Below are 24314 nucleotides of genomic sequence, written 5' to 3'. Positions count from 1 at the left end.
TACAGATACACATCCACATCCTCACACAGACACACATCTACAAACACAATGACTACAATTCAACCAAAGTCTATTAGAGTTGAAGGATTATGCAATGTATTTTCAAATTAATACAAGAGATTTCATAAAAGGATAATGATTCTAAAAACCCCAAAATAGGAAATACCAACTATACCTTAAATACCACCTTAGAATCTTCCTTTGATTTTTCAGTTAAAGTAGGAATTTCCCTGAAACAAACATGTATAAATTAAAATACTGTTTATACTTAAAATTAGAAAACCAGTTACTTCAAAACTTCCATACTTACATGGACTCTTCCTGAGTATACTGAGAAAAAGTGTCTTGTGAAACATCCAGATTATTATACATGGCAGGAATATCATACCTGAAAAAGATCTTACGTAAATAACTTCAAAATGTGGTATTCCTACAATTAGAAATTAAACTTAAAATTGTATATCGAGTTATCTTTTAAGAACAATGTAATATTAAGACTTAGAAGTTTATTTTCCATTAACCATCTTCTCTCTCTCCAACACTACCTCCATTAATGATTCAGCTCTAAATGCGTAAATATTTGGTCCATTACTAAGTAACAACTGTATACATAATGAAATGCAGCCTGCATGGCATAGCTTTTTGACATTAAAATATACCATTATTAAACCGAGTATACTTGGTTCTAAACACAAAGTTGTAGTTAACTGCATGAAATTTAAGTGTGAATATAGAATACCAATTCAATATAAAAGACTACAAAACCTCTTTGTTTTGAGTACTTCTTTCTGATGTTCAGTTAGTATTCTTTCCTTTGATTCTTTTCCTTCTGGCGGTATAAACACAAAGTCAGTAGACTTTTCTTCTTCCAAAGGCATTTCACTCTTTGTTTTTGAAGAAGACGATTCTAATTTCAACTGCAAATTTATAAAAGACAAATGTATATTTGAGTTTCCAAATTATCTTCCAATATTACAAATCAATCTCTATCCTAGGCTATCTTAGTCAAGTAAAGTTCTTCAATAATGACTAGTAAGTTTAAAGTTCAAACCTACAGGATATCCTAGGTTAATAATTAGTACAGTGTCCCTTGCTTTCATTCTACTTCTAGAAAACATTCAGAAAATAAAAATTATCACTACTCTTCAAAAAGTAGACAACTTGCTTATAAACAAAGCACAAATATGCTTTTCAGGCCAACATATGGAAATTAAGTAGTTTTGCAAGAAGAGAGAACATCAGCAGCTCTGAAGCTGAAGCATAAATTAAATAAAAGTTGCCAAAATAATACATTCCATACAGTAACCCTGTGACTGTTATTTTTACAAATTTTCAGTGCACTGGTTTTCATTCTATTTTATAGTTGCTACCAGACTGTGTTGGGAGTCATTCTTTAAAAATAGTATTTTTCCTTTCATTTTGCCAGGACCACAATTTCAAGATTCTAGAATACCCTTACTGGAAGTCACAGAGGAAGAGAATTATTGTCTGAAATCAGTTAACTGTCAAATAGTAAGATTATGAGTTTTAAATGAGGCCAAAACAGGTATCTCACCTAAGCATTCTTTCTATTCAATAACGGAAGTTCTACAATGTTCTCTTATATGCTACCTATGCTCATACCTCATACCTAGAGTTCATTCCACTTCAACAGGGCTACTGTACTTAGTGGATGCTACATATTAAGCAGATGTAACTTTAATAAGAATGAATCATCTACCAAAGTTTTTCTAGATTTCCACATTATCCTAACAGTCTTTTTAGTCTAAGCTCTATTATTCCCCTTTAGCCCTTTTTATTTAGCCTTTAATTGCTTTTTCTTTCAATTAAAAGTTGTATGTTCTCAAGCTACAATATATCTTAATTTTGTAAGTTCTATTAAAGTTTGGAAAAACATACTTTGACTGGTGGTTTCATGTTTTCTTTTGCATCTTTTGTTTGTGCCAAAAAAGAATCTCTTCTTCCACTTGATTTTCTTTCCATGCCACTTATCTTCATATTTAACTGTGAATATTCTGTCTGTTTTATTAAAAATGAAACAATTTTTAAAATGCAAATGTTGTATTTCTCCTTTCATGCTTTGAATATTCCAGTATAAATTCTCATTTTAAATATCAAATTCCTTCTATTATTCAAACCTCTTAAAATCATGTCAAAGAAAAGAGCCATTGTCTAATTCATGAACAGCAAACAGGCTTGGGATCTCTAACTTATACAGTAGCTATTTTGCACCATTTTAATAAATTTTAAGTTCTGAATATTTTGAGAATTTTACAAATTCTAAAAATAAGATACAGCAAATAAATACTAAAAATGAATTAAATTAATGGACTCAAGGACCCTCTTATTACTAGGAATATATCTAAGAAAAAAATCACAGCCATAAAACTTTAAACATCAAACAATGAAATATGCATGATAGAAAATATTAACTGTCATGTCCCTTTCAGGTTTTTTCAAGACAAATTACACCAAACAAGTCTCAAGTCTAATCACCTGACAAGAAAGTTTTAGCCAAAAATGAAAACTAGAGTGCTTAGATAGCTGTTAACTTTTTTCTCTTTTAGGTTCTAAACAAAGAACAGCTAGGCTCCATTTGCTGTTGAATAGGAAAAAGTTGTCTAAGAATGGCCTACCTCATGGATATGCAGTACCCATGCCTTTCCTCCTTGATCCTCAGATAGTAATTAAGTATTATTAGCCAAAGTAACCTTGTTCCAAATGTGTTATAGGATAGCAAAGATGTGTTTTTCTGACAGAAGGAATGAGAGATTCGATGGAAAGAACTGAGAAAATGAAGGGTAGCTCTTGCTTAGACACAGACCAGTAACTATTATTCTTGGTTTACCTAAAGCAACACTTAACCACGTATTTTAATAATTACATTTGTGAGGGAATACACACGAAATGCCACAGTTCAAAAAAGATTATTAATGAATAAGAATCAGACTATTTACATGAGACTCTATGGTGAAATTTACCCTCCTTAAATCAGAAAATTATTTTTAGTCTAAGGGCAACAAAAGCTAAAATAAACAAATGAAATTACATCATGAAATTAAAAACCGCTGCACAGTGAAGGAAATCATAAACAAAATGAAAAAGGAAATCTATTGAATGGGAAAATATTCACAGATCATAAATCTGGATAAGGGGTTAATATCCAAAATATGTAAAGAACTCTCATAACTTAATATTAAAAAAACGGTTAAAAAAATGGGTAGAGAACTTGTATAGATGTTTTACCAAAGACATATAAATCTGGCCAACAGGCACATGAGAATATGTTCAACATCACTATCATAATCAAGGAAATGCAAATAATAATTAAGAGTAACAATCATGGAAAAGGAAAGAAAAAAAAGGAAGTGCCAACAAAGATGTGATGGAAAGGGAACCCTCGTACACTGCTGGTGAGAATGTAAATTGGTGTGGCTACTATGAAACATAGTATGGAGGTACTAAAAAATTCAAAGGAGAACTACAATACAATCCAGCAATTTTATTTCTGGGTATTTGTCCAAAAAAGCCCCAAAACACCAAATTTCTTCCCCCAAAAAATACCAATTTGAAAAGATGTTCACCCTCATGTTCACTGCAACATTATTTACAATAATCAAGATATGGAATCAACCTAAGTATTTCCTTAAAGACGAATGGCTAAGGAAGATATACCCACACCACCACCATGGATTATCATTCCAACATAAAAAGGAATGAAATCTTGTCATTTGTGACAACATGGATCAACCTAGAGGTTATTAGGTTAAGTGACTGCCAGATGAAGACAAATACTGTACAATTCACGAACACACGTAGAATTTAAACTATTACATGAGCAAACAAACAAAACAGAAACAGACTCAAAGACAGGAAACAAACTGTTGGTTACCAGAGGGGGGGATTAGATGAGGGCAGATGAATCTGGTGAAGGGGATTAAGAAATACAAACTTCCTGTTATCATGAAGATCATTTCACGGTGTATAAAAATATCAAATCACTAGGATGTATACCTGAAACAGGATTACTGTAGGTCAATTATACTTCAATTAAAAAAAAGAAAAAAGCATTTAAAGCCAGACAGTGGCTTTCATAGGAAAACCCTACATTATGATGCTCTCTTATGCTCAAGTTTTACTTGTTTATCACATCAGTAAAACATTCTAAGTTTTTGTCTTTTAGAAAATTACACTGAAATCCAATAAACAAACTACTCATACATCATTCGAAAGTAAAGAAACCTCAACTTACTGCATCTGAATATGGTCCACTGGATTCCTCCATAATTTCAACATTTTCCAAACCAGGTAAGAGAAGCAGAAATTTCTGTTTGGCTTGTCTTAGTACTGGTCTTTTAAAAAGTACATAAACATATATACCTTGAGTCAAGCAGGACTGGTCAATACTGATGACATGTTAACAAGAACACTTTAATTTTAAAGTGGCAAAATACATCCACCTTAAAGACTGTTTCTCACACTATATACACAAAACTGGGACAAATGTAGAATATTCGGTTATTTGCTAAACTCTTCAGTTCCCAAATTTTCTTCTTTAAAAAATTTCCCAATTTTTATCATGCAAAATTTCAAGCAAAAGTAGACTATTATATTAAATTTCCATGTACACATCACCCAATTTCTTACCCTTTAAATTTCTTTTTAAGGAAAATTTAACACTGCTCTTTATGTTCCTAAAACCAAGGTTCCTCTAAGGACCAAAGTAAAAGGTCAAGTTACGTTTAATTAAATTACCACGTACTCCAATAACATTTCAACTGAGGAATGCTCTGCAATGATTCCTCATAAGAAAAATTCATGTTAAAACCAAAATCTCGATTTACATGATCATAGTAAATATATAAAATAGTTTTGTGGTTAGCATACTTTAACTCTTCAGGATAAGTCAACATCGTCGCTTTAGCAAACGTGGCATTCCAGAACTGAGCACTTTGTTTTCGAATGTGTTTATTCTTGTGCAAAAATATTATGCACAACAACGGAGAGATCTGTTCAAGAAGTTCGCTGTCATAAGTTCCAGTATAGTTGAAGTGTAGACAAGTAATTATCTCTCCTAGTAGCTTTTCTAACTAGGAAAAAGGAAAACTTTATTAGAATAACATATGGAAATGTTCTTTTAAAAGAGCAAAATATAAAAGCACAAAGCATACTAAATTAAATAACTCACTAGTTATGATTTTAATTTTTTAAATTCAAATGTTTTTTTAAAAGCTCCACCAGTCTTCTTAAATATATGATTATAAACTGACAAATTAACAGGTGAATTTACTGTAATTACTGTTATAAGACCTTGATTTCAAACTTATTTTCAATTAACAGAAAAAATTACGTTTTTCTCATGAACAGAGATTAATAGTTGTCGATACAAGTTTTACCTATAAAATATCAGAACTAATTACCCTCCTATATAAAAAATATCAAGATAGGAGGTGGGGAGTTACTATAAATTTAAAGCAACATTATTCAATTCTTAAAAAACTATGTGCCCAATGTCATGTTACTAAATGTCCATTAAAACTGGATGTATAATGCTTTTAAAAATCAGAACTATACATAAAGACGACAGTTACCTAAACCCTAACATTTTTTCATCAAAGTATGTTTTATAGACTATTGTCCATTTTTACCTTGTTGCTCATACAACTATACACTTTAGGAACTTCATCAAGCCTGGGAAGAAAAACACAAGAGTACCACTTTTATTTTAGAAACTTAAACCCAAAAATATGTAATGCAGCCATAAAAATGAGATCTGTGTAGTGATATAAAAAGGTGCCCCCCAAGACTTAATTTTAAAAATGTCAAATTATCAAACATTGAACATGAAACAAACTTATTTTTAAAAGTGAACCATAGAAAAACATCTAGAATAGACCTCAAAGTACTAATACTAGTTACCTATTTCTGCACCTCTTTTAAAAATGCATAAATTGGGATCCCTGGGTGGCGCAGCGGTTTGGCGCCTGCCTTTGGCCCAGGGCGCGATCCTGGAGACCCGGATCGAATCCCACGTCAGGCTCCCGGTGTATGGAGCCTGCTTCTCCCTCTGCCTGTGTCTCTGCCTCTCTCTCTCTCTGTATGACTATCATAAATTAAAAAAAAAAAAAAAATGCATAAATTATTTCTGATTAAGCTTAAAAAACTAAAAGATGTTAAAAGTTAATATATTTAGGGTTCTACTTTGCATTTTATAAAATTTGTTCCTAAAACTTCCTCCATGAATTTAGTTTATAAAAGACAAGACTATTATGTTTGAGCCACGTAAGTCTGCTAGAAAAGGCATCCATGAATCCTTTCAAATTGCTCTTTAAAGAATGTTATTTGGGGGGATCCCTGGGTGGCTCAGTGGTTTAGCGCCTGCCTTCGGCCCAGGGCATGATCCTGGAGTCCCGGGATCAAGTCCCATATCAGGCTCCCTGCATAGAGCCTGCTTCTCCCTCTGCCTATGTCCTGCCTCCATCTCTCTGTGTCTCTCATGAATAAATAAATAATTAAAAAAAAAGAACATGATATTTAATAAAAAATTTTAAAAAAGAATGTTATTTGGGATTTTTCAAGGTTTTTTATAAGGCATTGCTTGCTTCAATTCAAATTTAAAGAATAATATAAATTAAATTTTTACAGGTAATTCAGAAATTTCAATGTGTATACCTTTTGAAAAAACAATCTGACATCTAGGACCTCTTTCTGCAGTAGTGGCAAATGTGGACATTGATGTATGTACAAATATGTCCAACTGTAGTGTTGTTAAGTTAGGAGGGAAAAGGCTAGAAAAACATGTCCACTAAAGAAACTTCAGTACAAAGTTTTATGGAACCCTCTGCAGACATCAAAGAGAATGAGATTATTCTTAGATGAATGGTGCAAGATGCATACAATATTTAAAGTGCATACCATATACTTCATTGCAAAGTAGCATATCAGGTAAGCCTCATATATATACATCATCTGTTTAAACAGGTGTGCTTGTTTGTATTAACAAATCTAAAAACATATGTACTAAATTGAAAAGGCGGGTTGAACTAGCACACAAAATTTTTAAATTCCCGATTTCTACATTATATTTATATATGATGTGAACTATCTTTTCAACAAAAGCAGTTCAATATATTATACTCTTCACTATATTGTAATTCATAACAACAAGCTGACAGGAAAATGACAAGTTTGCTACCTAGATCTAAAGACATTTAATTTAAAGCTTTTAAGTAGGGATCCCTGGGTGGCACAGTGGTTTGGCGCTTGCCTTTGGCCCAGGGCGCGATCCTGGAGACCCAGGATCGAATCCCACATCAGGCTCCCGGTGCATGGAGCCTGTTTCTCCCTCTGCCTATGTCTCTGCCTCTCTCTGTCTCTCTGTGATTATCATAAATAAATAAAAATTAAAAAAAAAAAATAAAGCTTTTAAGTAGAAATTCTAAATACTTACTTTAAGTTTTCATAAAATAATGCCAGAGGTCTTGTTAAAGTTGCAAATATCTTTCGGATCATAGAAGGCAAAGAAATACGTCCAAGTACATTAGAAAGAATACTGGTGATTGAGTTGCCAACAGTGAGGAGAGTATCAGAATGTACTTCCTTGAGGCTCAGAGTGTGGAAAGAATAGATCACTCTCACAATAAGTTTAAATAAAGAAGCCAATTTCCCTAGAGGCTCTTTCTTCTTTTTGGACCAATCTGAAGGTCTCTGTGGTGCTAAGATAAAATTGAATTTATTAAAAACTCAAGTACTTTGAAAAGTGTTACTGTACATCTTTACAATTTATCTCATTTAAATGGCATACATCTAAAATATAATGATACATCTAAAATATCTATTTCTGTAAAGAGATATCCACAAATCTTAAAATGATATGCCACTAGTGAATAAATATCACAACATTGTCTGTAAAACCAAAGCAGAAACAAAGAAAAACTATTTGGCAGATCTAGAATAATTTCAGGAAAATGAGTATTTCCTCTAAGAAATTATAAAATGCATTTCAAATTTTTATATTCTCTGAATTTCAACAGCTCATTTGAAAAAAGTACTAAATTATGTAAGATCGGCTCCTGGGGTGCCTGGGGGCTCAGTCGCTTAAGTCTCCAACTCTTGGTTTCAGGTCACATTATGATCTCATGGGTCGTGGTGTCAAGCCCCAAGATGTGCTCTGCAATAGGGGAGAAGTATGCCTGAAGATTCTCGCCCTCTGCCCCTCTCCCCACTCACATGCACGTTCTCTAAAATAAATAAATCTTTTTTAAAAGACAGGCCCAAGAATTAAATTTTAAAAGTTAATTTTTAAAATAAAATTTCCCTTAGAAATTATTGCTTTCTGGCTCATCTACAATACACTGAACCCTACAAATAACACAAGTCACAGATCCAAATCCTCAGGAAAACAGGAAAAAAGCCTAACTTTGAAGAAAAAGATGTATCTTAAAAGCACTGACTTTCCTGTGTTCTTAGATCCCGTCTCTCATTCAGATATCTACCTCTAGAGATAAACCCACATCTGTCAAGAATGTCATATATATTCCAAAATTACCTTTCTTTCCCTAAAAGAATCCATTTTCTTAAGGTAAAATATCTCAGATTTAAGAGAAAATTCTAAGTAAGTGTTTGTTAATGAAAAATATGTGATGAAATGAAAAACAAATGTTACTTACTTACTAACAAAAGAAGTCTATCTTCTTCCCTGGAATCAGTTTCCCAGACACAAATATACATTGGAACGGCCACCCAAAAATTCCAGGTTAGGATGTTAAGGCTGAGAAGACAGCCCATGAGTCAGGTGACACCTATCCCACAACTGTCTATTTAAGAGGATCCAGGAGCAGTAATATCTTAATAATAATGAATAGACCTCATTTCTAAATGCCATCCATCCTCAGCAAAAGGAACCATGTTCCTTGTAAATATGGTTGGTTCCAGGTTGAAAGAGAAGTATAGGATGAGCCTGATTATATTGTACCAAAGGTCTCAAAAAATAATGGAAATAATGAATAATGAATGAATAAATGTCATACAGGCCAACACGAGCATAAGTATCAATAACATTTAATTATAAACCACCCACCTGCCCCTCCCCTAGGTCATGTTCCACAGCATGCTCACGTGCTCTCGCTCTCTCAAATAAATAAATAAACCTTTGGGGGGCGGGGGGAACAAAGCTACATCTTACATTAAGATGTCATTTGCACCTGGAAATGACTGGTGCCCAGTAGTGCTCAACAACTATAGAATGATTTTTTTTTTTTTAAGGCCCCAATGTAGGGATCCCTGGGTGGCGCAGCGGTTTGGCGCCTGCCTTTGGCCCAGGGCGCGATCCTGGAGACCCGGGATCGAATCCCACATCAGGCTCCCGGTGCATGGAGCCTGCTTCTCCCTCTGCCTGTGTCTCTACCTCTCTCTCTTTCTCTCTGTATGACTATCATAAATAAAATTAAAAAAAATAATAAATAAATATTAAAAAAAAAAAAAATAAGGCCCCAATGTGGGGCCTGAACTCACAACACTCAGTGTAGAACAATTTACTATGAACATATGAGATAAGTAACAGGGACAGCTTTTAGAATTAATGTAATTAAAGAGAGAGGAGATAAGCATCTTGATACATTTTAATATAATCATATGAAACAATGTGATTCCGGTAATCATCTTAGTGCTTTAGGCAAGATGCACTGATGGATGATAAATTCATGGGTCAAAGTTTGCTAAGAAACTGCCACAAAACATTAGTTTATTAGTCATAGCTACTAACTTAACAATAGAAAACCTGGCAGATACTGTCTTAACACGAGTAATGGGACAAATAAGAACATTTTAACAAACATCAAAGTTTCCTCCCCAGATAATCCTTTTCTAAGATGGAATAAGTAAAATCACTGTTAGGCAATCTCTAAACCGGATAATATTGATCTGTTTTATACAAGGAGGAAAGATGTTTTGTGTGTGTGTGGAACGAGAGATCATGAGCATGGTCCAAGAACACATGAGCTTGTAGCATACCAGTGTTGTACAATATAGTTGTAGGACAACCACATATGACATAGTTACATAACATCAAAAGCAGGTAAAATGAGGTCGGAAAAGATACTAGGATTTGTCTTGACCACAGTTGAAGACTGCTGTGTTTATAAAATATTGGGTGAACAAAGTAAAAAAGTACTTACATTTAATTTTGGGCTGATACTTAATATTGTATGGTGAGAAGTCGATGCAATCAACCATTACAGTAATTATACGAATGATCCTATCCAAGAATAATACATTCTAGGGAAGAATAATGAAGTATTATATTAGAAACTTTCAACTATTGGCATGGTTTCCAAAAATACTAAGGATCAACAAAAAATATAAGACTTTCACTTCCATATATAACATACAAGGTACATTAATCAAGTACACAGTTATGAATACTTTCTGGTTAACTGCTGTGTGCCAAGTACCATAATTTTTCTCAACATTTAGGGAAAATAATTCAGTTTTAAGATGCCCATAAGACTCAGCATATAAACCAATAAACTGAGAATGAAAAGCAAGATTCTTAGATTCCTTATCAGATTCTTCATGAAAATTGTAGGTGTTCATTAAACCCAGTGATTAAAAAAAAAAAAGCATTAGAAAATGCATTCCACCTCCCACTATCGACTTTGATCAACAAACATGCACCATCATGAAGGGTACCAGTCCCATGAAAAAGGTGTGCTAAATACTAAACAGAACTAATCCATGAAGAAAAATCTAGTAACAAACAGAAGAAAACTTCTATGTTCTGCAGGAAATATTGACTTAAAAACACAAATTGTAAAAACAAAACCATTATAAAACATTTTCAGCATTTAAACCGCAGATGAAGTTAGAAATACCAAGCTCCTAGAAAGCAGTACTAAAACAAGACACAAACAGGTGTAGAGATAAAAAAAAGTAAGGGATACAGAAGATCCCTTACTCAAAAGATCTAAAACCACCTAAAATGGGGATCCCTGGGTGGCGCAGCGGTTTAGCGCCTGCCTTTGGCCCAGGGCACGATCCTGGAGACCCGGGATCGAATCCCACGTCGGCCTCCCGGTGCATGGAGCCTGCTTCTTCCTCTGCCTGTGTCTCTGCCTCTCTCTCTCTCTCTGTGACTATCATAAATAAAAAAAATAATAATAAAAATTAAAAAAATAAAAAATAAAAAAAATAAAACCACCTAAAATGGTACTCAAAAACAGAAGGAATAAGAAGCACACAATTAAAACAAGGCAATTTTCCTGAGAGGAAGGCACAGCTCTTTATACTAAAAGGGTCTTTATCAAGGACTGAAAAGAGTAATTTAAAAAGATGCCCCCAGAGACGCCCTGGTGAAATGTCTATATTCCAAAGATTAGAAAAAACTCTTATTTTATAGAAAATGACAGAAAAAAAAAATTTCTCTCAAACTATGCATTTGCAAAAATATGAGCTATAACAAATTAATTATTCAAAACTGTGATATAAATTCTCTGGAACCTAAAATTCCTAACTAATCAATTGATTATGTACTGAACAAGGAGGCATCAGTCATACATGATTGTTGAAAAGTGGCTTTTTAAATTGAAGAATAGACTACACTGAAGCAAAACAAGGGGAAATAATAGGATACAGGAAAATAAGCTGAGCAACAAAATACTCTCAAACTTTGAAAACCTATTTATTTTCCAAGTTTTACAGTACCCTGTATAATTTAAGTAAATAAAACTTAGATTTTCAACGAAACCTGAAAGGTGGTAAATTCAAAATTCTTGGGATAGTGATACCAATGTCTTTGCTTGCTGAAGTAGAATGGATATTAAGTCTTCACATTTGACAGATGAATAGAAAGTTTTAAAAGTAGCATCTGAAAGAAGCTAAGAATTAAAACACTTCTTACTTAATAGATCAAATACGTTTATTAAAGACTCCCATACTTCCTTATATGCTACAAGACACAGAAAAGTTAAAACAGATTGAGAAATATCGGGATCCCTGGGGGGTGCAGCGGTTTGGCGCCTGCCTTTGGCCCAGGGCGCGATCCTGGAGACACGGAATCGAGTCCCACGTCGGGCTCCCAGTGCATGGAGCCTGCTTCTCCCTCTGCCTATGTCTCTGCCCCTCTCTATCTCTGTGTGACTATCATAAAAAAAAAAAAAAAAAAATCTACCAAGAAAATCCTGAATCTGTACAATGGAAAAATATATACTAATTACAGTCAATGAACTTAGTGAAATACAACATGGATGAACCTTCCAACTAAAACACTATGCCCAAAAGACACACAGTAGGACTTTAAAACTTAATAAGAAGAATACTAAACAAATATAAGTGTGGGTGTATAGTAAAAATATTTTAATGAAACAAGTTTTCAAAAACATCAGGACAGTAACCTACTCTTCAGAGAGAGAAGGGCATAGATTCAAAACGTACAGGGGAGCATCTGAGATGCTAACAGTGCTCTAATAACGGACCTTGGTGAGGTCTACAGAAGTATTTGATAATTTGTCAAATTGCACTATTAAACGCATTTTGCTAAATTTCTCAGGAAGTTTTTGTTTAAAAAAAGATAAATTCTCAAAGAGGTATGAGCATATTAATATTAATTAATATCAGGTTGGTAAAATGCAAAAGGCAGTAAAGAGAATAATTACCATGAAGATATAAAGTTACAAACATTAAGTATGACGGTGTAGAATTAAAACGTAATACACATTTTCAAATACATGAAATTCACAATCAGGGAGACACTTTATGAAGGCTCTCAGAAACAGCTGGTAGGTGAAGATAGCACACTGGAGGATCCTAAACTCACCCCATCCCCCAAATACACCTAAGATCACACCCACAGGTCAACCCAGAAAATGACACAGAAACCGGCAGAACATACTCTCTCGTGGCTTAAGGTAGAGAAGAGGCCACATGGACAAAGTAGGAAGGGTAAAGATGCAGGTGGGAACCAACCTGACTCACCCAACATCCCCAGTAGGGAGGCCACTGCAGACACAGGGAAGGAAGCGGAACAGACCCCAGCCCAGGCACCACAAAGATAAATCACCCTAACATTTCACTTTGAAAACCTGAAGGGCTTATTTTGAGTTTTTTTTTTAAGATTTTATTTATTCATGAGAGACACACAACAGAGAGGCAGAGACACAGGCAGAGGGAGAAGCAGGCTCCATGCAGGGAGCCCGATGTGGGACTCAATCCCAGGACCCTGAGATCACAGCCTGAGCTGAATGCAGCCGCTCCACCGCTGAGCCACCCAGGCGGTCCCTTATTTTGAGAGTTCTTAAAATCAGTGGGGCTCAACACCTAGAACTTTAAAAAAATCAGCTGGCTGGGCTGGGACTGCCAGCAGAAACAGAGTCCCCACACTTAAAGGGACAGCATAACAAACAACATCACTGAGATATAGCACAGATACAGCAGTTTGAGAAAATGCCTCGAGTACAAGGGAAAGATATTTAGAACGAATCTCCAAACAAGTGCTGGAGGGGCAGTGATCTTTAGGAGACTTATCCAAGAAAAAAAGAGCTGGCAGGGGCAATTTTGCCCCCCAACCCCCAGGTTAAATACATGGACCTACTTTTTTTTAAGTCTACAAACTTCCAAAGGATTGCCTTTAAAGATCTAAGAGGTAGGGGATCCCTGGGTGGCTCAGTGATTTGATGCCTGCCTTTGGCCCAGGGTGCAATCCTGGAGTCCCGGGATCGAGTCCCGCGTCAGGCTCCCAGCATGGAGCCTGCTTCTCCCTCTGCCTGTGTCTCTGCCTTGCTCTCTCTCTGTGTCTATCATGAATAAATAAATAAATCTTAAAAAAAAAAAAAAAAGATCTACGAGGCAGCTATGAGAAAGTTGGCTCTAGGATAAGATCCTCATATTGTTTGTTTTTGTTTTTTTTAAAGATTTTATTTATTTATTCATGAGAGACAGAGAGAGACAGAGAGAAAGAAAGAGACACAGGCAGAGGGAGAAGCAGGCTCCATGCAGGGAGCCTGACATGGGACTCGATCCCAGGTCTCCAGGATCAGGTCCTGGGCTGAAGGCAGTGCTAAACCGCTGAGCCACCCGGGCTGCCCAAGATCCTCATATTGTTTATCTAGAATAGCATAGGCACCGAAGGTACGCAACATAGTAGTATAAAAATGTACCACTGTTAAGGGTCCTGAAACATGGACCTCAGTCGTGTAGACCAAAGACACCAAACTGTTTTGTCACACTTGCTTTAGATTAGTCACTTATAAACTAAAAGCATTGTAAATGACAGTTCACAAACATCTCAGTTTATTTGAAAAATATTCTTTAAAAATAACCAAGGTCAGTACTGGGATAAACTCACTGAAAAGCCTGAATCTTCTAAACTGGACATCATCTTGGAAGAAAGTTCCTCACAACACAAATTCTCTTCTGCAGTTGCCACCAAAGCAGCACAGCGGGCAAATGCTCTATATAATTCTGACCAAGTTTTAAGTAAGGTCTTCATGGTGGCCTAAAAGTAACAATATAAAAGAAAATTTAAAACTGTATATCTACATATCAAACACCTAACAGAATGTATACTAAAAAACCACTGGAACATTTAAGGTGTCACAGAAGAGACTAGTATATAGTAAATTTACCTCCCCCACAGAATTCTATTTGAACTGTAATAATGCCACAATACCAGCAATTATCAAAGGTCAAGAGGAATTTCTCTTTTCCTTCAAAATTTTTCTTTACCCTAAGCTGATTAAGTCAAAGGAAATCTCATTGCAGGAAAAATTACTGTAGGAATTCATTATAAAGGGTGAAAGAGCATTTTCTAAAAAAAAAAAAGTAAATTCCTTAGGTAAAAAATTTGCTATTGCCTTACCACTGGAAATTTCTGTACTGAAAAAATATGGTGTATTGGTAATGTCAATGCACCATATATGGCACTAAAATTATGTTCTAAGGCATCACCTTGATTCACTTCATTGGTCTGAAACAAGAAAAAAATGAAGTTAGACAAATTACCATCTAATTCTAATCCTATGTAGTATTTATTATTTATAGTGAGAATATGTCCCCCAGTGCGGAGATGTTCAAGAGGTGGTAAATTCTTAACTCCTGTAATTGTGAATATGACCTTATTTGGAAACAGGGACTTTGCAGATGTAATCAGGTTAAAATAAAGGCATCCTGGATTAGGATGGGCCCTAATCCAATTGGTGTTCTTGTAAGAAAAATGGAATTTGGATAGACAAAATAGAGGTAAGAATACCATGAAAGATGGAGGGAGACTGTGTCTATAATCCTAGGAACAATCAAGAATTGCCAGAACAAAAGGAAGGTAAGCAAGAATTCTGGCTTCGAGGTCCACAAGAAACCAAGCCTGCCAATACACAGATTTTAGCTTTCTGGGTTCCAAAGATACAAGAAAATAAATCCTTGTTGTTTTAAGCCTCCACCTTGTGATAGCCTGTTATAGCAACCCTGAGAAACAATGCATGGTATTTAAGTCCTAAAAAAGACTCCTAGAGGGAACTCCAAAATCCTTTACTATACACAGAAGTTAGGATTCAAGCAAGGACTTATAAACCTCTGCTATCCTTCAAACAGTAGGAAAGTAGGATTGTAAACTTTTTTCTTTCAGAAGAATGTCTAAATGATGTACTGAACTTAGTAGTGAAAATAACTGACTACACTATCATTAATAAACTCTCTGGAGTATTCGTTTCATTTGAGAATTACAGTGAAGTATTTCCCAGAAAATACTTCCATTTAAAGACTGATAAAGCAGCTGATGAACCATTCATTAATTCTGACAAAAAGTTGAGCTCCACACGCTGCCAAAAATGTCAGTTTATTAAATATTTATACACAAGGATTAGTCAACTCAACAGATTACGTTTTATGGACTACCATATGGCTTTGAGGTATTCACCAACTGACTTGCCCATGGAAATCTTAAGAATATACAGTCTAGTCAAGATGACCATTATTACTCCTCATAGTAAAATACTGAAAGAACTCAAAATACAAATATGAGAAGTTAAATGTAACATATCTGAGTTCTGGCTTTATAATCACTACTGGAGAAAAGGGAGCTCATGTGTTCCCATTAAGTTATATTTTCTCAAGTAAGGCAGAAATGCAACGAAAAGAAATCAACTAATATAAAGAATAGGAATCCCACAGAAAAAAATACTTCACATTTTTTCTATTCAAATTCAAACGTCTATTTATTGCTCCATGTGCTGTTCCAACAAGAAAAAAAGGAAAATATTTCTTAAGCTTTAACGGAAACATGCAGCACTTACGACATACCTGATTAATCAATTCGATTAATGGAGTGACTATAATACTCCACATTCTCCAGAGATGCTCCTTGTTTTCCAACAGCTTTGCGTTTTGGTTAATAACATTCAAAACAGAGTCACTGAAAGCTAATGGTGAAGTTGGACCAGAAAGGACACAGACTACAAGTGTTTCCAGATTGAGAAAAAACCTGAAGAAAAAATTTCAAGCCATGCATTAACTAGTGCTTTTTGCCAGAATATATGTTACGCTACTACAAAATCCTAAAAACTGACAACGAAACAAGAAATGGTAAATTCCAAGCCTCACTTTGATTTAATTTAAAAAGATGATATAGCATATAAACTCAAAAAAGAATCTCATTCATCAAATAACGACCTTTCCAAGATAAATAAAAAGACTAGTTTAAATTACCTCTCATCTTCTACACCATATTCCAACAGATTATTGTTGAAAATTAACCGAATTAAGAACAAAGCAGGAGTTCCCTGAAGAAAGATGGGAGATTACAGTCAATCTTCTTGTTATAAATATAACCTTCTTGTTACACTTGTTTTCTACAATTATGTAAAGCTAATTTTTTTTTGCTAATTTTAATTTTAAGTTAAAGAAACTTAACTTTTAATATTACTTAAGATATGATACAACAGTAGCAAAAATATTTCTAAACTGCAAACAAAAATCATTATATTGATAGCTGTATATTAATGATGAAAAGCTTTATATTAACAGCTATTCCATCTACATGAAAAATGGAGAAATGGTATATTCCAGATATAAAAAGAACATGAAGTTAAAACTTGCTGGACCAATAAATACCTAACATCCTATAGATATTAAATTTATTTCACCATAATTAAAGCCACTATTATTATGCTTCCAAATTTTAAAATAGTAACCACTAATTACTATGTATAAGCAAATAGAAAACTTTATTTCTATGACCTTTTGTGTAAATCAGAAAATAGTTCCATTAATAGTGCCATATTTAATTTTTTACATTAATCTATTACTTTATCAGTTTTTCCTCTAACATAATCAGCAAACCCAAATCAAATTCTCTCAAACTTTTAATCTAAGTTTTACAATTTTAAGGAAAAAAAACTATCATGGAAATTTAATCTTTTGGCTAATTTAATTGTATCACTGCACTTAAGATACTTGCATTAAGAATATCCATATTAGAAACCTGATATGCTGGTGAACCTAATACTTTCTGGGGCAGTCCTTTAATTGTAATTTCCATGAGGACCTAAGAGAGAGAAAAAGTTGTGTTGTAAATTAGCCACATAAATATTTCACTTAGTAAAAATCCAGTACTGTTAACTATATTTTTCATTTAATATTTTACTGTTAAGTAATGTTCATTCATTAATATAACAGATTCTCAGTGCAAGTTCAAATACAATGTTTATATATTAATGTATGTATTTACATTAGTTTTAAAAGTTCAAATACAGAAACATAAAAAATAAAATGACAAAGTCCTCCTTTATCTCCAGGGAAAATATCAATACTATGAGTTTGTGAAGTTTATTTTTCTAGACTTTCTAAATTTCCATATATTTAAATACACAGTGAAACCAAACTTCCCAGACTATCTCATATATATTCTTTTATACCATTAATAACATACTGTGAGATGCTCTGCAACAAACCTTTATCTAACTGTTAGAGTTTTCACATCAATATATATATATATAGGCATTCTTGGGATGCCTGGGTGGCTCAGCAGTTAAACGTGTGCCTTCAGCCCAGGGTGTGGTCCTGGAGTCCCAGGATCGAGTCCCACATCAGGCTCCTGCATGGAGCCTGCTTCCCCCTCTGCCTCTCTCTCTCTGTCTCTCATGAATAAATAAAATCTTAAAAAAAAAAAAAAAAATATATATATATATATATATAGGCATTCTTAACTGCTACATGAATGTGCAGAGTTTATTCATCAAAACATTTTTCTATTAATAGCCCTTGAGGCCTTTTTTTAATGCCACAAAAAAAGATCTTCTGTAATGAATTATGTATTCACTAGTGCCAGAAGCAAGTATTTCAAGACTACTAACTGGAAGCTGGGTCTGAAGACACATCTCTCAAATATGATAGGGCCTATCAAACTGCCACTCATAATTATTATTATACTGCTATTAATCTGAACTACATAACAAGTGACATAATGACTTCACATAAAGGGTATGTTAGTTAAAATGTGCTTTGGCTCTCTCATTTGAATCAGACACTAATGATCATAATACTAAACACCATTTGTAGACTCATTTATTTTCTTCCTGACCCATCATGTTCTGCATATATTACTTATAAAGCTATTACTGTATTTCCTTCACAAAAGGGAAGAGTAGAAAAACTGAGCAAGATTACTCAGCTAATAAATGGGCAGGGAGAGTCAACCTACACTGCTCCAGAGCCCGTGCTGTTAACCAATATGATCTACTACCTTCTGGTAGGAAGACCCAGAAGGAATTTAAGTAGGGTACAGTTTACTTCATCTGCGGGTATCTTGGGATACTATTATAAAAAGTACACCCAGTTTGCTTTTTCCTTCTCTACTATATAGGATAAAAATGGTGTTTAATGTCAAAGACACTACCTCAGTTAAACAGAGGTAACTTAAATTGCCTAAGTTCCCCAAGATTACCAGGTATTTTCTTAAAAGTACAAAGTAACAATTAGTGGACCTCAGCAATCTTATAAAATTAAGTGTTCACCTGAGTTTCCTCAGTTCAAGTTTCATGTCCTTTACCCCATTTCCTCTGTATGGCTCATTCTTATGACACTGGAAGATTTTTGTATCACCAGTATACTCATTTACTTTATTGAGGTTTCCAATGACTTGAGTCAATAGAATAACATTTATTACAGGGCTAAATTACTGATAAATATTGATATAAAATGTCTTTTTAAAACCCAGTCAGGAGACACCTGGGTGGCTCAAATGGTTAAGGATCCGACTCTTGGTATCGACTCAGGTCATAAGCTCAAGACCTTCCTGGGGATTCACACTCAGTGCAGTCTGCTGGAGATTCTTTCCCACTCCTCCCCCTCTCTTCTTTCTCTCGCTTGTATGCAAAGATTTCTCTAAAAAAATGTTTAATTTTAGGAAAAATAAAAACCTGGTCTATGTAAGTATCTTCAATAAAAAATTCTATTTCAGAGTATGATTTTTGAGTTCTAGCACATAATTATACTTACCAGTGTTTTTGATACAGGAAATACTTCTGACTTCACTATGCTTTCTAAAGATTTTAATAAGAGGGTCAAAACTTCAGAGCCTGGTCTCTCTTTTTTGTTACCTATCAAAAAGCAAAAGGAAGAATGTAGCTCTAAATATGCAAGTATTTTTATGGGAGAAAATATAGTATTTTGGGGAATAATAACATATGCTTAGCTATGAAACATTGATTTTTTAAAAATATATCAAACAGCTTTATTTAAAAGTAAAGTCCGGAGCACATGGGTGGCTCAATCAGTTAACCGCCTGCCTTCAGCTCCAGTCATAATCCCACGGTCCTGGGAATAAGTCTCACATCAGGCTCCCTGATGCCATAGGGATCCTCCTTCCTGTCTCCCTCCCTTCTCTCATGAATAAATAATTCTTTAAAATAAGATGAAAGTCTAGAAGCTATACACTTCAAAAATACACTCTAAAAAAATAGTTATTTAAAAAAAAAAAAAGCCAAACAAAAATTTAGTGCTATAAAAATCATTTCATCAGTTATAGTAGTTACCTGATTCAATAACTGACTTCATCAAGCTTATCAGCTCCTTCCAAATAGCATTGACAACTACATCTGCCAAACAAAACAAACTTTAGAATACAGTAGATAGGACTATAAAAGCTCACCTTTTTATCCTTACACCAAAGAAATAAGTTGAGCAATACTTAGAACATAATTCTTATAATATTCAACCTTATAATCAGTTTATGAAACACTATCACAACAAAGAATTATTTCTGCAAACTCATCAATACAGGGTCATGTAACTTAATTAACAGTGATTATTTTCTCTTTTTTTCTATTATCTGCGTTTTCTTTACTGAACACCTTTTGCTTCTCAGACAAGGAAAAAAAAATCGAAATTTCAAAAGAACACCTGAAACATCCTAGAAAGAAATCTCCCAGCCAGTTAAATAGCTAACTATTTCACTTTTGAAATTTCATCTTAATATCTGATAGACCATCAGGACGCCCAGGTGGCTTAGCAGTCAAGTGTCTGCCTTTGGCTCAGAGCCTGATCTCAGGATCAAGTCCCACACCGGCTCCCTGCATGGAGCCTGCTTCTCTCTATGCCTATGTCTCTGTCTCTCTCATGAATAAAATAAATCTTTAAAAAAAAAAAAAACCTCGGGGGTAGCCCGGGTAGCTCAGTGGTTTAGCGCCGCCTTCAGCCCAGGGCGTGATCCTGGAGACCCAGGATCGAGTCCCATGTCGGGCTCCCTGCAGGAAGCCTGCTTCTCCCTCTGCCTCTCTATGTCTCTCATGATAAATAAAATCTTAAAAAAAAATCTGATAGACTATCACACACAGGAGGAGTTTAAGTGTAGATACTGGGGCCATAGAGCCCAAGTCTGAATCACAGCTCCACCACTTACCACGTGACGTTATTTACTTCTCTACATAACACAATTTCCTCAGCTGAGAATTGGACTAAAAAAGAAGGTTACTGTGAGGATTTATATGTAAAGTTCTTGGAGCACAATTTGGCCAAAATATGGCACTATATAAATATTTGCTATTTTACTTTCTTTATAAACACAGGATTAAACAAATAAAAAAATCTTCTCTTAAATATTTACCAGAAGCATCTTTTCCAACTGCAACAAAGCTATCATGAACAGCAGTGATAAGTGTATTTGCATGTTTGGAAAAAAAAGAAGAGCTGCTGATTAACGGATGTTCAAGCGGCTCTAAAATATAAAAAAGAGAAAAAAGAACAATTATGCCAAACCAAAGTTTTATGAAATAAACATCGCAATATAAAATTTTAGGTGGTCTGACATGTGTTTTCTATTAAAAAGATTTAGACTTATTCCATACATGATTACAGAATATTTTGGCTTTGGGGAAACATCTTCCCGCCTTAAAGAACCATGCTCTGAACGGTTTTAAAAAAATACATACATACATACATACATACATACATACATAAATACCTAAACTCAGTACGAGTTTGTTTTGCTTAGCAAAACTCAAGACTTCTGGACCCAACAAAAAATGAAGCAGCATTTCAAGTCCCAAAAGTTGAATAGAGGGGATTGTGGCCATTCCACCTAAATTTGAACTTAAATTCATCCGGGGAGTTACAGTAGTTCCAAATGGGGAAGCACCTTAAAGAAAAAAAAAAAAAAAAAAAAGAGTTATAGTAGCTTAAATTACCTACCCAAATGAACATATTGTTGACTTCATTTCAATGAAACGTATCTTTATAAATAAAAATGTTTTCTCAAATGAAAGTTGAATTTTTGCTTAAAGCCCACAATAGAGTTCACCTATCTTACTAGGTGAAGAACAAGATTAGTGTTACACATCATTTAAATGCATAAAATTACGAAGCATTAATCTATACTTTGAAAATTATGGAGGCATTCCTGCCACTTAAATATAAAAATCTGACTAGAAGAGCTAACATAAAATAAATAGCAAATCATATTCTTTCAGTGAAGAACATGATATACATATATATATGTATATACACGCACACACACTAAGCCACTTAAAAAAAAGGTGGTTTTTTTTAATTTGTTTGTTGGGGGGGGGGGGTACAGGGAGAGAATCTCAAGCAGACATTGTGTGGAGCCCAACTTAGGGCTAAATCGCATGATCCTGAGAACATGACCAGAGCAGAAATCAAGAGTCAACACTTAATCAACAGGGCCATCCAGGCAACCCCTAGGCCAAATTTTTTTTTATTTATTTTTTTTTTTTTTTATTTTTTTTTTTTTAAACATCTGTTAAAATCTGTTTTTAATATAAGCTCTAAGATTCTGGTTCTGAAACAAATACAAGAGTCACTGTAATACATCTCCCATGTATAGTGGAAAAACGTTAATCTTTTCCCAATTACAACAATGCTATTACAACAGCCAACACGTAAGAAAATAATTAGTATAGAAGAAACTTTGTGATTAGGAGTCAAAATTATAAAGTGCTTCATTTTATGTGAATAACTGAGTAAAGGCTTCATTCAAGTCCTTTTTAAAAATAGAGGGGCACCTGGGTGGCTCAGTGGTTGAGCGTCTGCCTTCGGCTCAGGGCATGATTCCGGGGTCCTGGGATCAAGTCCCATATCAGGCTCCCCACAGAAGGCTGCTTCTCCCTTTGTCTCTCCCTCTTTGTGTCTCTCATGAATAAATAAAATCTTAAGAAAAAAAAAGAAAAGAAAAAACCCCAACTATATCTACCTCTTACCTTTGTGTATAGGAGTCATAGGACTTAAACCTGGAGAAGCAGCTACACGAGACGAACTGCCTTGAGCTGAAGCATTAGAATCGATGCTTATTGTACTTTGAATCAGAGGCACGCACACCTATTGGAGTTAAAAGCAAAAAAAGGGAAACTATCTCTAAACTACCTAATTGCCACATATTTTTAAAGTCTTGCATGATTACAGTTAAATTTAATAAGTAATCTGAATTCTTTTGATATGCTGAGTCCTAGCTGTTTGGATGCACTGGCTAAAAACTAAAATTGAAAAAGTAAAAATTTTTATTACAACTTTATTTGTCCTATAAATGGGTACTATCTATAAATTTCAGTTCTAAATTCCAGATGGGAGATCATACACCTAAATAATGCCTGAGTTTTAATGCTATCGGTACAGACTCATTTTAAACTTTTAAAAAATGCACCCTAAAAAAATCTGAACTGAGACAACTTCAAACTCATTTCTAATCATTTCAGTACCAATCAAATCTAGCCAATGCATAAATTATACCGATGAATGTGTGGGACAACGGGGTAAGATTAGGCTACTTAGGACTTCTTAATGGTAGAACTTGGTATAATTATGTTCCCATTACATATTATCATTAGTGTCCAATTCCAATTAATTCACGCTGTCAAGCTGAAAAGCCTTAACACACTAAATGTAATGATTACAAGTCTAAAAATTTGCCAAAAAATATAATTTTATTATAAACCCAATTTCCAATAACGTATTCACTACCATCCAATTACGTATAGACCAGAAGGACTACAGATTTAAAAGTAAGATGCACTTCAAAATCCCAGATAAACAATAAAGAAATGAAGAAGATAAAAGTTATCAGAGCCATCTTTTTTTACTTATTATACAAAAACACAGAAACCAAGGATGGGACTAACTGCAAAACGAGGACAGTATACTTAAGATTAATAAGTCTTATGTCTAAATGCCAGCAAGGATATCAAAACCTAAAAAAAATGTGTAAGATCATTTATAATACTAAAAAGCTACGCTGGGATCAAATGATGTTACTATTAGGTGGCCTAGAAATAGGAGATACAAAAGATATCCAACTATCAACCCAGTGTAGAACTTGATTCCTATTTCAACAATACTGATTTTATTCTCAATTACATTCTAAATCCTTTGAAATTTCTTAAAAAATGTTCTCAAAATGGCTTTAGAATAAGAATAGATATTTGAGTGATTGTTGGTTGAGAAAGCTTTAGAGGCTCCATTTCACACAACTGGAGAGTATTTTCTGAGGAAACTAAACCCAAGTTCTGTGTTAGGAAAAAATGTTATATATATAGTATGGTCTGCTAACACAGCAAACTTAACACTGAAAGATTAGACTGTTAAGAATTTAAGAATGCATTAAGACACACCACACATTTTAGTCAACACTTTCATTACCTGTTCAAAATTGGCAGGAAGATGAGGTCCAAGTCTCATCAGTAGATACCACCAGACTTCTAGTTTTGTTAGTGCTAGAGTTTCTGTTCTCACATGGATGGAACTCAAAGGCTGCATTAACAACTTGAGTCTTTTTGCACTGCATAGTATTTCTTAAAATAAGCACATGGGTTAAAACATGT

General features: G+C 34.3%; 1 protein-coding gene across 4 annotated transcripts in view; it reads right to left on the bottom strand.

Annotated features, from left to right (window-relative positions):
• The window catches only part of RIF1 (replication timing regulatory factor 1), a 54099-nt gene that overhangs the window by 13566 nt on the left and 16219 nt on the right, over positions 1-24314 (bottom strand). For 3 of the 4 annotated variants that reach the window (XM_041739543.1, XM_041739545.1, XM_041739546.1), the window contains 20 exons: positions 24133-24284; positions 22701-22818; positions 21446-21619; positions 21089-21199; positions 20019-20081; positions 19483-19583; positions 17444-17530; positions 16693-16766; positions 16288-16468; positions 14852-14959; positions 14339-14488; positions 10176-10275; positions 7451-7715; positions 5649-5691; positions 4888-5090; positions 4253-4352; positions 1900-2019; positions 766-917; positions 311-388; positions 176-230 (listed from right to left, as the gene is read on the bottom strand). In XM_041739543.1, the coding sequence (XP_041595477.1) occupies positions 176-230; positions 311-388; positions 766-917; positions 1900-2019; positions 4253-4352; positions 4888-5090; positions 5649-5691; positions 7451-7715; positions 10176-10275; positions 14339-14488; positions 14852-14959; positions 16288-16468; positions 16693-16766; positions 17444-17530; positions 19483-19583; positions 20019-20081; positions 21089-21199; positions 21446-21619; positions 22701-22818; positions 24133-24284 (2435 nt within the window). The remainder of the gene's footprint in view (positions 1-175; positions 231-310; positions 389-765; positions 918-1899; positions 2020-4252; positions 4353-4887; positions 5091-5648; positions 5692-7450; positions 7716-10175; positions 10276-14338; positions 14489-14851; positions 14960-16287; positions 16469-16692; positions 16767-17443; positions 17531-19482; positions 19584-20018; positions 20082-21088; positions 21200-21445; positions 21620-22700; positions 22819-24132; positions 24285-24314) is intronic. The other variant, XM_041739544.1, reaches the window with a different exon arrangement.

This window comes from Vulpes lagopus, chromosome 24 (assembly GCF_018345385.1).
Source record: "Vulpes lagopus strain Blue_001 chromosome 24, ASM1834538v1, whole genome shotgun sequence".
Classification (NCBI taxonomy): Eukaryota; Metazoa; Chordata; class Mammalia; order Carnivora; family Canidae; genus Vulpes; species Vulpes lagopus.
The sequence above is the reverse complement of the archived record's forward strand: the minus strand, read 5'-3'. Positions and strand labels throughout refer to the sequence as shown.